General features: G+C 34.6%; 1 protein-coding gene across 1 annotated transcript; it reads right to left on the bottom strand.

Moving 5' to 3' along the window:
- Window positions 1-6002: 6002 nt before the first annotated feature.
- LOC104907714 (uncharacterized) lies at window positions 6003-6359 on the bottom strand. The gene has a single exon (XM_048641947.1). The coding sequence runs from the start codon at window positions 6357-6359 to the stop codon at window positions 6003-6005; it is 357 nt and encodes a 118-aa protein (XP_048497904.1).
- Between the last annotated feature and the right edge of the window lie 10270 nt (window positions 6360-16629).

Here is a 16629-nt window from a genome sequence, read left to right on the forward strand (position 1 = left end):
CCAGATTATGTGTAAGACAATGCAATGAATGAATGCAATGGGGATCAAAGGGGACGAACACACAAAGATGGTGACGCGGAAAACCCCAATGAAGATGGGTAAAAACCGCGGGTGGATGGAGATCCATCAATCTACTATGGTTGACTGTCGTTATGAGCTAGTGACAATAATTACAGAGTGTGTTTTTCTTTTCACCTAGTACAAAGAATGTTTCATAGTCCTATCTCATGATGCTTGTTCTTCTTTTGTATGCCTTTTCTTCCTTTGGCTTTTTTTCCAACGAATACAATAATAAATTCTAAATCTATTACAATGGTAACGGTAGCTTGATTATAGGAGATCTTCCTAATTATACTCCAACGTTGCAATCTTCTTCCCTCCTTTGCATAATCTACTCTCTGTCAACGGATCTCACGGCTACTTTAATGTCTTCACGTCATAGTCGTCGTGTCATCATGTCATTATGTCAATGTCATCCTGCAAAAACTCAGCCATAACAAGTACTATCTATTCTGCTCTTATAAATACCCCGTACCTTAAGCCATCTTTTACACACAAAAACTTTAAAGAATACATGGAAAAAGATTCCTTTTTTCTTCTTAAAAAACATTATGCTCATGATAGATCATTCATGTTTGAATTCATGATTAAGTTCATGTGATAAGTTACTTATTGGTTGATTAGGTGAAAGTTCAAGCATAAGAATAAGTGAAGTTACTAGTATACTCTTTGTCGGAGATCAAGGTACGTTATGTAGCTAGATATTTTAAAATGTGATTTTATGTGATAAAGTTGTTTATTAATTTAATGGTTGAATCGATTTGGAAATTTGAATTGAAGTGGTTACAAAATTTTATTATTCACTCTTAGAAGTGAAAAGAAGGAATGATTTTATCAATCATTTTAAGATAAAACTTTTATTATCTATTTTGGAAAATTAAATTACTTTTACAAGTAAAGGTTTGATTGGTCATTATGAACTGTGAATGTTCAAAATGTTGTTTCCGATAAAAGGAGGTTCATTCATGACTTACAAGTCATATTATTATTATTATTACCGCTTGATTAACATCAAGAAGGGTTTATTAAAACTTACAAATCCTATTATTATTATTACCGCTTGATTAACATCAAGAAGGGTTCATGATTCAAAATCCACTTGTTGGCAATTATTGTTACCCCTTGATATACATCCGTGATATTCCGCTGCAAGTTATTTCGTTAGTTAGTAGTTGGTTGCCGAAAGCGTGTTAGTCACGTGTCGATAATACTCCTAAATTACTCAAATATTATTTACTAAATTATTTCTTTAAAAATGAGTAATTTGGAGGTGTTACAAATGCATAAATTTTCTTTTTTAAAATCTAAATCATATAATTTAAATTTTTTAATTATGTCATAACAATAAAGACTAAAGCTTACTTGAACTTGCTGAAGTTGTATCAATGTACTCAAGGACAATGTAGCACTGACAACGAACTTGTTTGTTTCAACGAAATCAAGAAGTCATGACTATTTGTTGCTTTGATGTAGAGAAATAGGGGGCAAAAAAAAAGATTATATATTTAACGTCATTCGCAGAGAGATTGATACACAATTTACAAAGAGCGTAGGAATTGTTTTGGCAAGACATTCTAATATTCTAATTCTAACAGAATAAGTTTTGTAGAACAACCCTATTTCGAATTAGTCTGTTTTGGAGAGACGGTCTCACGTTCGTGTTAACGTGAGATCGCTGGTGTCATGCTGACATCACACGTGTGCATCAAGCAAAATCAGTAGAATTAGTTAAGTGCTTGCACCTATTAGTTATGCTAGCCTTGAAATGCTTCTGGATGAATTAGTTAAGCGCTGTAGTATATTAGTTAAGCGCTGGGGTATATTAGTTATATTATATATTCCAGATTATGATGCATTTTATTGACCCTAACTTCAGTATCACACATAAACATTCTTCCTTTCTTCTCTAATCCATCGAGACACCCTAAAACATGTATTGTTTTCTTCCTCCATCATTCTCTGCATTCAACCTGCTTTGGATGTTTAATTTGGATGTAAGTAAAATATTTGAGCACGAGTTTGCAATGACAATGTCCACAAACACTTACTTTGTTTTTTCACCTGATAAGATGTTTATCATGTTTGAAGTAAAAGAAGAGTTTGACACATATATTCATCACAAACAATATATATTGTCCATTGTTAGATGATAACTTGCACTTGCAAAAACTTTGAAGAAACAGATCAGATCACTTTTGGTACCGAAAACTTAACTTTTGCATCTGAAATTTTAACTTTTTATCTGAAAAACATAACTAATACCTAAATGTTATTAGTTATTAATTTATTCGTAATAGTTAAATAATATGAAGTAATAGTTATGCTGCTAGTATTGTTGTATTTTCATGCCTTGAGAATCATGCACATGCATCAATCACAAAAATACCACATAAGTATATTTAAAAGGTGGATTAGATATGTAAAGTGGAAAGTGTGGAACAGATAAATGAATAGATAAACCAATGTAACCCCATGGCGATATGAAACGACCGCGAGAGAATTAGTTCTACAATCTCATTCTCAAAAGTCAAGATAATGAAGATGCAAGAAAGACGCTCCAAGAAGTCTACGAAAATACTTCTGCAATTATAAACAAAGCCTTAACTACAAAACCATTCATAGAAGAACGATGCTCATCAAATACTACTACATTGGTCATTTTATACCCGTATGATTTAAAACAAAGAGAGGAAGTGCAAGAAAGAAAAGTCATTTTGAGAAGACTAAAAAAAATAAATTCCAAGAACCAAACTGAAATTGGTACAATAATTACTCCAAATGCTAGGTTGTTTTAAGTTATTTTTTCAGGTTGTCTTTTGTATTTGACATTTTAGATTTGTAAAAACGTTGTTTCTTCGTTTATACTAGAAACCAAAATAATGCTCAATTAATCTTAACTAATTATAGAACAACACTAACTAATGTATTGAATATGATAACTAAAAAACAATGGACGTCTACATAAAGATTACCAGCTCTAAACTATTGTGCTAAAATACTTAACCAATTCTCCAAAAATATTAACTAATTCGCTAAAATATTATCTTGAGAATTTGTGAGACGCGGTACGTTTTCTAAAAATATATATCTCTTGGGTTGGTCAGGACTCACGTTAAGACTAACATGAGACCGTCTTTTTTAAGACTTTGTGATTCCGAATTGAATCCTTAGTTCCAATTGCGCGCAGTAGTGGATCGCTAATTCCAATCACAGTAGGTTAATTTAATACATTAGTATAGTCAATATTTCTTTTTATATGTTACTTTGATATAAAATTTTAAATATAGTATAAATGGATCTTAATATAAAGTACTTTTCAAACACTTTCCAATGGTACAAAAATTATAAATTTTATGAATTATATATTAAAAGTTATAATCAATTTACTATATTTAAGTTTTCCATTGTGAACCCAACTCTATATTTGCATTTTAATAAGTTTAGAACTCTATTTATATTCAGAAAAAAAAATGACATGACATTTAATGAGCGCGACAAATGATATGATATCTATACAAATATATTAAAAGACGTGTGAAAGAAGTCTATGTGCCACGTGGCGCTCTCCTTAAATTTTTAATGGAAATGTTTTATGTCTATGTGGACTCCCCACTTTAAAAAAAAATGTATGAGTGCAAGGTATTGAACACATGACCTTTGAAATGAAAAGTAAGAGCTTAACCATCAATACACTATAACTTTGTTGTCTAATGTTTCAAATAAAATATGATGAAGTCTTGTAATAAATATAATTAACTAAAAAAAATAAACAAGTATATACATGTCTAACACTCTTATTACACTTACAAGAAAATATTGATGTCATATTCTCTTACCACGATTCTTTTTAAGGTATTGTTTTCAAACTCAAACCTTACAAATTTTTTTCCTTATCACGTCGTGATGTGAATTTTTCAATTTCTTACAAAAAATACGAAAAGTAGCAAAATAAATTATGAAATTTAAAAATAATAACATATTTGTTTATTGTAACTGACCCGAGACATTGCTCGGGCAAACTAAACTAGTTGATTGATTAAAAGGCGATCCTAAACAAGAAACGGTGCCAGTTGACACTCTCTACAAGGATTTATTAATCGATGTAATCACGTACAATATAAAATTAAAAAATGCTTTATATAAGATTTGATCCCGTCACTTGAAGCTCATATATTAAAGTTTTAACCACTAAACCAAGTCATATTTGGTGTTATGAATTTAAAATAAAATATGAGTAAATGAAAATATCATTATATAGGACATAACTCAACCTAAAAACTAGTTGTTTTAATTAATCCGAGATGGAGGAGATATAAAATAGAACGAAATGTGATATCATTCAATGCAAGTCTTTTCAATCAAAACATAATAGAGAGTTCTTTATTCAAATACATATATTATATATCTTCCAGAAAACACTCGAAGAGAACATTCATATTGGCATATGATATGCCATTTATTTAGGCCTCTCGATCTCTTTGCTCGTCGTGCGACCTGCATCATCAAACACCAAAGGCAAACAACATTAGAGAAACACATATTACACAATCCAACTCTTTTTATACTTGGAAACATATTAGTAAATCATACACTTGAATCTAATACCAAGTAAGTGTTGGCCCAGTGGTGATGGGGACTGGCTTTGGTAGGACGGACCCGTGTTCGAATCCTCGCAACACCCTTGGGAGAGGAATGGAACCTAACCACCCCGAACTTGGCCTCGATCCGGATGTAGCCCAAAGGGTGAACCGGGTGAAAACACCCAAAAATACACTTGAATCTAATAGTTACAAAGTACTCCCTCTTTTTTTTAATTTCATTCTCACTTTTTTATACGTATATCTCTAAAGCAACTCTAAATTTGAATATTTTTATTATGTATTAATAAGAATTATAATGATTGAATATCAATAAAGTACTAATGGATACGAATCAAATAAGACTTCGACATAACTATATTTTTCTTATAAATTGAAATTTTTTGAGAAAATTCTCTCTAAGTATGAATATTGTTAAGATTCCAAAAGAGAAAGATACACAAATCAGAAGAAGTACAAATCAACCAATAATTGTAACATACTCGTGTGACGCTAGTTTTTTTTAGAAGACAAACACAAAGGAACATAAAGTATCTGATAAAAAAGGTTCTAGCTGTCGAGCTAATTACCTCCAATTTGAAAAAATAATGCCAAAATTCTATTCAGGGCCGTCTCATAAAATTAGGGACCTTGTGCTAAAATAAATTATAAAGATAAAATTTTTTGGTGAATAGAAAGACGGAAGAGTTATATATTGGGCTTTTTGGAGAATAGGAGAAGAAGAAAAACACCAAATAGAAATTAATCTCTTTATATTTGTAATTAGATTTAGATTTTTTTTTTGGGCGGACCACTAATAAAATTAGGCCCCTTATATTTCGGAGGCCCTGTGCAATTGCTCATCCTGCACATGGCCTTAGGCGCCTCTGATTCTATTTTAGGTTGTGTACATAACTTTGCCTTAAAACATATACATTATATCAAGCATATTGAGTTCTGAGAGTTCATATTAATTTAAATAAATTTCAATAAGTTCAAAAGTCTCAATAATATCCAAGAGGTTCAGGTAAGTTCAATAAATTCCAGAATAAGTTTTAATAAGTTATATAAAGAATTATAAGTTTAGATAAGCTCAAATGAAAAGGAATGACGGCATATGTTACTCCGATACGGATTGAATATCTAATCGGATACGACTTTCAAGTATCCAACTTGGTTATTTGGTAGAAAAAAGTCGAAATTTTTAGTTTAAAATAAAGTATTCAATTAAGGTATTATGTCGTGCACAATACGACACCACACCCCATTTTTGAAATGATAAATGAATGTGTCGGAGTAACACTGATGACATTCACCAGATCAAATGTGACTAATTTATAAGGTTCAAGAAATTGTGTTACCATATTAATCACTGTCGCTGTCGCTGCTGCAACCACCATCATGGTGTTTGTGCTTCTTGTACTCAGATGACTTGCCACATTTCTTCTTGTAGCTCACATGGTGTCCATCTCCATGACCATGGTGACCATGGTGTATGTTACCATGATGGGCCAACGACCCAGGAACCTGACCATGATGGACCGATCCAGGAACATAACCATGATGACCTGCACCACTATGTCCAAGATACGGGACAGCGTGTTGCTGGTGGTGATGCTGGTGATGGTTGTCATGGTGGTAAAGGCCGTCAACGCCGCTATGGTGGTTGTTGTGGTGATCATAGTTTAGCTGGTGATCAGGGTAACAATTATAAGAGGCCATTGCTAGTAGTACACTTTCTGGCTAGTATTAGGAGACAAATGAGATATATTTTTTTGGCCTTGCTTTGTTTGATATTTGATCGAATTGAAGCACGTTTATATAGGAGTTGGACAATAGGAGCGTGGCAGAGGAATTTATGCTTGATTTTGAAATGGACGTTAGTTATCACATAAACTTGGATTCTATTCTTTGTTTTAAGCTAAAAGTAGCATATATTCAGAACTTATCTTGTTACTTTATTTAGTGCGAACTTATCTTATATATTCTATGGGATGTTGACCTTACTCAAATTCCTTTAAAATCTGACTTGTGTGAACCGGTTCACGTTAACATTAGTGATTATATTGCATATAATTTCACATTATGTTCTGCTAATAAAATACAATCCGTCTTGCGTGGACCCGGTTCACATTAAAAATATTGTGGATCAGACCTAGGCACGTACCTGTAGGAATCTATAAGTACTATAAGCGGAATTTCATGAATCTAATTCATAAGCACTTAAATCAGGATCACATGCATATACAATTAAGGATCACATATTATAAGTTTAGAATTAACCTTTGTAGCGTGAATTCAACAAAGCTTTGAATAACTCGGATAAAGAACCTCAGATGTGATTCCTCTACTTGGTCCACCAATCCGGATCAACACTCCACCAATACTAGTTGGAAAGGAAGAAAACTTCTTCTACGTTTATGGAGTATAACGTGACTTTTGAGAGAGAGAATAGGAGAGAGAAAATAATAATAGAAAACTGATATATTTTCTTTTCTACCTAACCCAATATATGAAAGTATCTAGGTCAGAATTTTCTCTCCTTTTCCCTTCTCTTGGCCGGCCACCCTAGGGCCCTCTCTTGTCTCTACGCTTCGTTCGTTGATCCAAGTTTAATGTGTGACCTTGTAAGATCCATTACATTGGGCTTCAGGTTTATTATTTACTAATCTGAAGTTCTATAGCTTTCTCTAGCAAGACGTACAGACGACCCAATATAATGAATTTATTATATCTCTATAATACGATCCATTATATATTAGTAATTGCATTTAAGTCGAGGACATAAATCCTTCAATCTCCCACTTGTCCGAGACGAGTGTGCAATGTTTTATTCCTCAAGTCTCTTAATGTCTTAATTTGATAGTATGATCATATTTCTATATCATCCATACTAGTTTCAAATTATTCCTTGAAATTCGAGTTCAAATTGTCAAACAAATGATCATCGAATGATCCATTTGAGCACGGCCATGCATTTTCAATTTTTCCTCTTCAAGGGGCCAAGACACCTATCCTATTCATATAGGAGGACTTTTCCAATCTTGTAGTAACCAATACTCCCACTCAACTTTTAGCACAACCTGAATGCTGCCTTTATAGTCCCCTTTTACGGCATGACGTTTGACGTATCAAAGTTATATCAATCATTGGGCTAATAATGTTCTACTCATGTCTCAGGAATCTACTAATATAATTTCGAAGTTCAAAACTTCTAAGTAGGTCAGTTCGACTATGTATCAACTATACATATCCATATGATTGATTAAACATCTCTATGTTTCCATACCCATGAAACGCGCTATCAATCAATCTTATATGCTAATCCCTTTAAAAGTCATTTATGTCCAGTTTAATGACTTAGATTAGGAACTTTAATATTCTAGAATTCTGTTCACTTATGGTTTTCATTCATCAAATCACATATTTGACAAAACCATAGAATTCAAGATATATTTTGGACATTTTATTTAATACCAAACCAAAATTAAATAAAATTAAATTTATTCTCATAAACATAAATAGCAAAACCATGTCTTTACATTGTAACCAGTTTCTCTAAACCTAGTACAATCTAAAGCCACTCTAACATTTGCTTCAAGCCTATAGCCCTCATGCTTGGGTTGAGGTAGCGATTTAGTTAGCGGATCAGCCACGTTTTCATCTGTATGAACTTTGCAGATTCTGACATCCTTCCTGTCAACTATCTCTCGAATGAGGTGATACTTCCTCATCACATGTTTGGACTTGTTATGTGACCTTGGTTCTTTTTCTTGCGCAATAGCACCATTGTTCTCACAAAACAACTCAATTCCTTCCAGAACACTAGGTACGATATCCAGCTCTGTCAAGAACTTCTTTATCCAAACTGCTTCCTTAGCTGCTTCAACTGCTCTAAATATTCTGATTCTGTCGTAGAGTCTGCTACAGTGCTTTGCTTTGAGCTCTTCCAGCTCACTGCTTCCTCCATTAGACGAAAGACATACCCTGACTGAGAGCGGTATCATCCTGTCGGTTTGGAAGCTTGCATCCGTGTAACCTTCAACAACCAACTCACTTTGTCCCCCATATACTAAAACATGCTCTTAGTCCTCCTAAGTACTTAAGGATGCTTTAGCTGCAGTCCAGTGTGCTTCTCCTGGATTTGCTTGGAACCTGCTGCACATGCTCAAGGCTATGCAACATCAGGTCGAGTACTTATCATGGCATACATGATAGACCCTATAGCCGAAGCATAAGGAATACTCATTCGCTTTAACTCTCAGGCTCAGTCGGGCACTGACTGTTGCTAAGCGATATGCCATGTGACATGGGAACGAAACCTCTCTTGAGTTTTCCATGTTGAACCTTGTAAGAACCTTATCAATATAAGTTTCTTGACTTAGCCCAATCATCCTTCGAGACCTATCTCTATGGATTTTGATTCCCAGTATGTACTCAGCTTCTCCAAGGTCCTTCATAGAGAAACAACTTTAAACCATTTCATGTCTGACTCAAACATTGGTATGTTATTTCCCATGATTAGTATGTCATCTACATACAGAACCAAGAAGACTAAGCTGCTCCCACTAAACTTCTTGTAAACACAAGATTCTTCTTTGCTTTTGATGAAACCAAATTGTTTAATTGCCTCATCAAATCGAAGATTCCAGCTCCGAGATGCTTGCTTCAATCCATAAATGGATCTCTGAAGCTTGCAAACCCTTTTAGGATTTTCTGGATCTTCAAAACCTTCAGGTTGTGTCATGTACACATCCTCATTCAAGAACCCATTCAAGAATGCGGTTTTGACTATCCATCTGCCAAATTTCGTAATCGTAAAATGCAGCAATCGCTAAAAATATCCAAATTGATTTAAGCATTGCTACTGGTGAAAAGGTCTCATCATAGTCTATACCATGAACTTGTCTGAATCCTTTTGCAACCAGTCTTGCTTTGTAAACATAGACATTTCCATCTTTGTCTGTTTTCAATTTGAACACCCATTTGCATCCAATAGGGTTAACCCCATCAGGCAAGTCAACTAGTGTCCAAACTTTATTCTCAGACATGGAGTCTAATCGGATTTCATGGCCTAAGCCATTTCTCAGAGTCGGGCTCGTCAAAGCTTGCTTGTAGGTAGTAGGTTCTGAATTTTCCAAAATCATAATTTCAGAATTTTCAGTCATTAGGAAATCAACCAACCTGTTGTTTGGAATCCTTGTCTACTAGACCTACGCGGGGCCTAAGCATCAAGAGAAATGTTATCTTCAATAGTTTGAAGATTTTCGCTTGAATCAACTTTGAATGGGACGGTAGGAGGTTCACGCGTTGAATACGTCATCTCCTGAATGACTTTCGTCTTGTTGGGCCGTCTCTAACATGGTGTGAGCCACGTCCAGTTGTTGCTCATATCGAATTTCTTCGAGTGTTATTTTACTCCCACTTGTCTTTCTAGAAACAAATTCCTTTTCAAGAAAGACACCATCACGAGCAACAAACACTTTGTTCTCTTGACGGTTATAGAAGTAATAACCCCTTGTCTCTTTTGGATATCCCACAAAGAGACATTTATCTGACTTGGGTGCGAGTTTGTCTGATAGTAACCGCTTTACATAGACCTCGCATCCCCAGATTTTAAGAAAAGACAAGTTTGGAGGTTTTCCATTCCATAACTCATTGGAGTCTTTCTACAGCCTTTGACGACCTCCTATTTAGTGTGTGTGCAGCAGTTTCGAGAGCGTATCCCCAAAAAGAAATCGGAAGATCAGCAAAACTCATCATTGATCGAACCATATCTAGCAATGTTCGATTCCTCCTTTCAGATACACCATTTAACTGCGGTGTTCCTGGTGGAGTTAATTGTGAAAGAATTCCACAATCCTTTAGATGATCATCAAACTCTTGGCTCAAATACTCACCACCACGATCGGATCACAATGTTTTTATTGTCTTACCGAGTTGATTCTGTACTTCACTTTGGAACTCTTTGAATCTATCAAAAGATTTCGACTTATGTTTCATCAAGTACATATAGCCATATCGACTCAAATCATCAGTGAAGGTGATGAAGTAATTAAACCCTCCCCTTGCGTTTGTGCTCATAGGACCACACACATCTGTATGTATGAGTACTAAAAGATCGATGGCTCTTTCACCTTTTCCAGTAAATGGTGATTTTGTCATTTTCCCCATTAAGCAGGATTCACATACATCAAATGATTCGAAATCAAATGATGGAATTATACCGTCCTTTTGTAACTTGTGAATGCGCTTTTGGTTTATATGACCCATTCGACAATGCTAAATGTAGGTTAGGTCAGAATCATTTGATTTCTGTTTCTTGCTATCTATAGACTGGTAATGATTTGTCAAGCACATATAAACCATTTATCAATTTAGCTCTGGCATAGAACATATTATTGTAAGAAATGGAACAAACACTTGTTCTTTATTTCAAAGCAAAAACCTTCAGAATCCAAAACTGAAACTGAAATTATGTTCTTAGTTATTGCAGGAACGAAATAACAATTATTTAATTCTAAAATAAGCCCATATGGCAAGTGTAGACTATAGCTCCCGACGGCAAGTGCATCAACTCGTGCTTCATTTCCAACGTGTAGCTCTACCTCGCCTTTTGCCAGCTTCCTACTTCTTTCCGAAATTATTCCTTGATGAAGTGTTGTAGTGATAGGCCGTCGTATACCAGTCAAAAATAATTCCTAACAAACCTTCTAACAATGTAGCAGAATAAGTAGGGTCGAATCCACAGAGAGATGGTCGTTCTAATCCAACTTCTAAGGTATGGAGAAACTGAACAAGATCAGAATTAGTTATCGCCCCTCCCCCTCTCTATCTCTTTCTCTCTAAACCCTAGCATTCCTTACCCTTTCTTCATCAATTAGGGGGCTGCCATAGATGTTTTCATCCATGGTAAGCCCCTCTCTCTCGCTCTTTTATTTTCAATTTTTATTTTTATTGAATAAATTAGTATCTCTTTATGGAATTTTTTTAGTACTCTCTGCTGTGGAGATCTCCTTCTCCCCTATGGGAGTTGTGAGTATGGTTTTTTTTGTTTTTAGGTATGAGAAATTGTTCTCATTGTTGAAGTTCGAGACTCAACATGAAGATATTAGAATCTCGGATGCGGTAAACATGGCTCGATCAAGGTTGTTCTTCCCAAACTATGTCAGAATGATAGACTTCCTCATCAATAGTTGTTTGATTCAGCAAATACAAGAGGGTTGCGCTGTATTGCTCGATCTAGTTCATTGTAGTTTTTTCGAAGACGAATTTGATTTAACCTTGTTTGATTTTATCTTGTTTTTATTTAATATCTATTGTAGATGCCGTTTGGCCTTCGATTAATGAAATTTCTCCTTCAAAAAAAAAAACAAGATCAGAAATATGTGAATTAAGGTTCTAAACTAATAAATATAGAAAATCAAACTAAAAAGATCTAGGGAAATGGTTCACCATGTTTATACCGATTCAATCAATACGATATAATTCAACAATGCTTGGATTGAGGGTCAAGTAATTAGAGTCTTTTGTTAATCCTACGGTCAGGTCTTAACACTCTTAGATCAATATATGATAGTATTATCGCTAAACATAATTAGATCTACCAATTTGACAAGCCTCTAATGAGTACGATCTTTAAATTCTCACTCCTATTAGCTAAGAATAACCCATGATATTGCGCAATTACATGAATTAAACAATTATAACAAATTAATAGGAATTAGTCTAATCCAATCCGATCATTGAAGAACTTTAAATCACAATCAAAGAAATATAAACATGGATTCCCAAATCCTATAAATAAAAACTACTCAATCATGAAATAAATAACAAAACCTAAATCTACAAAGAAATCAATGAAAGAAAAAAATGAAAACAATAACCTTATGAATTAAGGAAGATCATGAAAAACTAGGATTTACAACTAAAAACTAGAGAGAAAAAGAAGAAAAGCCTAAACTATGAACTAAGACTAAAATAACGTGATAGAGAGGAGAGAGAAAGAAGTTATTCCTAATCTAAATAATATTCAATAACCTAATATCACTAGGAAAGTAATTTACCAGATAAGAAAAGTCTTGAATAAATCATTTAATGGGCGGATTAGTGATCCGCGCCTACGATGACAATTTCCAGCAGAAACAATTCCAACTTCGAAAGGCATAACTCTTTGAGTAGAATTCTCCTCAGGGCGTGGCACGACCTATCGTCGGAAAGATCTTCATGACTTCAATTATAGTTTCCAGATCTGCTAGACTTATATGATTCTAAGAAGCATATCAAAAGTGATGATCAGAAGAGTAGACATGACTCCTTAGCTTTTCACATTTCTTCTCATGATTTTTCACTTTGTTTTCGCTCGAACTCGTAGTATAAAGTATCCGTAGCATTGCACCCTCCTTCCAAGAGGTCCTAATCCTCAAGCTTAGCTAATTGTACTCAAAATACATTCTCACTATCTAAAATTGATCAAAAACAAGAAAACATACCGAATAGGAGTAGAATAACATAACTTAAGAATATGATGCAATAATAAACCTAAATATGAAACTAAATGCTCTAAAATGCAGCTTAAATGTACCTAAAAACTATATATAAATATGACTTATCACGTAGCTTTAGCTATGAAGACCAACGAGGAGTCGAGATTAATTGCTAAAGCTTTAAGAAGACTACCAGATGAGTTACGAATGATGATACTTGCGGCTGCGGAGTTTCCACGGACAGAGCCTTCGAAATTGATTTTGAAGGAGTGTTGGGGAAGCGACTCCCAGGTGACCAAGATGGAGGTCAATTAGAAAACGGGGAACCAGAGGAGAAACAATTGTTAACTGTCTCCCTTAGGCTCCATTCTTTATGAAGCGATTTAGATTTATGCATGATTCTATGAATATTGAGTGTGGCTTTATTAAAGATAACATCAGTTTCTTATTTCCATATACTCAAAAGAAGGAAAACATATTTTGCATTAAGATTTTTAAATTTTCTTAGTTGGAATGATTTGTTAAATGTGGTACTGAGTAAAGAAATTGCGGAATCCAGTCTTTTTTTTAGGGGAGTGAAATCCAGTCTTTTAGTTATTGTGAATCCCAAAGAGGTGCAAGACATTGTTTAGAAACAAAAAGATGGTCTATGGACTCGTTTACAAAATTGCAGAAGCTGCACTTGCTAACTAGAATGATATATCTTTTAGCTAGAATTTGTCTAACTCCCAGAGTATTATGAAAGATTTGTTAGAGAAAGATTTGGAGCTTAGGTGGAATTTTCATTTTCCAAATCCAACGATATTGTCATTTTTCTTTGTTGAGGGGGACTTTATGGATAGCCAATTTGCTGACTTGATAGTGAACTCTCCTAAGGATAAGGGTCCCCAGATGGGTTCGTCCGGTAGTGGTTGAAAAGGAATCCGGATGCCTTTTATGGTGTTGATGATATATTCTAGGAGAAGAGTTTTTAACTTTTGAAGGTCCCATGATCTATTTGGGAGGATGAATTGACTCAAAAGAGTAGAACTGTCTACTTGATCGTGGGACAAGCCAAGCATGTTTAAAAGATTATCCTGGGAGCACCAGTTATGCAACCAGAACAGGAATTGGTTGCCGTCACGATTTTCCATCGAATGCCTTTTCTGAGAATAAATCTTTGAAGCAAAATTTTTCTCCATAAAGGTGAATCTCAAGGTTTAGGAGGACAACTGAAAAAAGACTTTCCATGTAGAAATTTTTGCATGATTAGTTTGACCCAAAGGTTATTTGGATCTATTAGAATTTTCCAATCGACTTTAAATATATAAACTTGATTCATTGGAAGGGTTTTCCTCAGGCCAAGGCCCCCTGGGATTTGGGGGTGAAGATTTTATCCCATGCAATGAGAGGAGTAGCGCTTTGTCTTTGTCTTATCTCCAGAAGTATTTTCTATGAATAATGTCAATCGATTTGGCAGTGTCTGAAGAAAGGACAGTTGATGAACAAGTGTATGAGGGAAGAGATTCTAAATTTGTTTGAATAAGAGTTATCCTTCCCGCTTTCGAGAGGAATTCGAATTCCCAAAGATTTATACGTTGTTCTATTTTAGAAAGAACTGAATTGAGGTATGTTTTAGTAGGATGGAATGAGCTAAAGAAGATGCCCAAATATTGTCCTAAGGATGATTTTGGTAATATATTGAATTGCTTGGCTAGGATAGTTTCCTTACTGGTTTGTACATGTTTGGAGAAAATAACAGATGATTTATGGAAGTTGACTAGTCCGCATGGAAGATTGTAGAATTCATCAAGTGTTGTTTTCAAGTTCCTGCAAGCATTATCGGATGCTTTACAGAAGAGGAGGATATCATCTGCGAACATAAGACAAGGGATATTTGCTGTTTGGGGGTGAATTTTGAACCCGATGCTAGAATCTCTATTTTGAGATTGGAGGGACAATTTTTGAATTAATACTTCCATGCATATAATGAATAAATAGGGTGATAAGGGGTCACCTTATATAAATTACCCGAGATGGTTGGAACCAGGGGGCGGTGGAGCCATTTACTTTTATTGAATAAGAAACGTTACTGATACATTCCTTTATCTAGAGTATCCAAGTAGGTGGAAAGCCAAAAGCTGATAGTACTTCCCATAGAAAGTCTCATTCAATCCGATCATAGGATTTTTTCATATCTAGCTTTCACACCACCCTGTTTTATTCTGTGATTTTTGAAATGTGTTGAGAGCTTCTTGAGCTATCTGTAGATTATCATGTATGGAGCAATCTTGGGTGAAGGCATTTTAAAAAGGGCTTATTTCTCTTTGCAAAATAGGATGTAGTCTGTTTACAATGATTTTATTAGAGATACCTTTATAAATTGTATTGATTAAGCTAACGGGTCTAAAAAGGGTCAGGGGTTTTCGGAACTTCTTTTTTGGGGATCAAGGTAATTAAAGTGTGATTCAGGGATGGTGGTAATTTACGGTGATGGAAGAAGCTTTCATGGCTATGTGGATATCCTTTTCTATGATAGGCCAGTAGCCTTGAAAAAATTTAGCACCATAACCATCGGAACCTGGAGCTTTGTTGGGGTTTATATCAAAAATTGCATCTCTAATCTCATATGGAATTATTGGGGCTGGTAGTTGTTCTGAGTCCATATTGAAAATAATTGGAGTGAGAAAATTGAGATCCAAGGTTCTTGGGGTATTGTTAATTGATTCAAAACGTTGTTGGAAAGACTTGGTCAACAGATTAGTTAGATCATGATGAGAATCAACCCGTTATCCTAAGTCATTTTTTAATCTGAAAATAGTTGATAAGGTTCTTATTTTGCCCTCTTGTTATGAAAGGATCTAGAATTACAGTCATCTTGAGTCAATCAAGTTTTGCGGGTGACATTACACCAAGATTTGTGGTTTAAAACAAGTAATTTTCTCTCTGAAGTAATAATCTATTGATATGTTTGACCCATATATCGTTGAAAGGTTGTTGCCATAACTTTGTTTGTAGTTATTTCAAATTTTTATTTGTTGGCTTGAAGTTTATTTGATGTATGTTTGTATTTGGCTTTGGCCCACGTCTTGAGTTCGATTTTGGTACGAATTAATTTTTGCTGGATGAAATAGAAGCGTGATCATGTTATTTGAATATTCCAAATTTTTCTGACAATTGAGTGTGAGGCTTTATCTAGGAGCCATAAATTTTGGAAACGAAATGGTGAAGGTTTGGTTAGAGCCCCTTTATTGGTTGAAAAAATTGGCGCATGATTTGACACAATGAAGTTTCTATAAGTGAGTTTGCTTTGATTGAAGTCGTTAAAAAAAGTGGGGTGGGAGATAGCTCTGTCAAGTCTTTCGTACATGAGAGTGTTACTAGAGATGCCTCTCTAAAAGAAGGCTTTTTGGAAGCAAGAATGTCAATAGGTGAGTGTGTTTTTGGTAAATGTGGAAGCCTTTTTAGTTGATTAGTCTTTAAAGGTGCACCACCAAACTTGTCTTGATGGAGAAGCATTTCATTAA

This window comes from Beta vulgaris, chromosome 4 (genome assembly GCF_026745355.1).
Source record: "Beta vulgaris subsp. vulgaris cultivar EL10 chromosome 4, EL10.2, whole genome shotgun sequence".
NCBI classification, from domain to species: domain Eukaryota; kingdom Viridiplantae; phylum Streptophyta; class Magnoliopsida; order Caryophyllales; family Amaranthaceae; genus Beta; species Beta vulgaris.

Bases quoted from the DNA above. Each gene is read 5' to 3' on its own strand.
- LOC104907714 (XM_048641947.1), bottom strand. From the start codon at position 6,359: ATGGCCTCTTATAATTGTTACCCTGATCACCAGCTAAACTATGATCAC.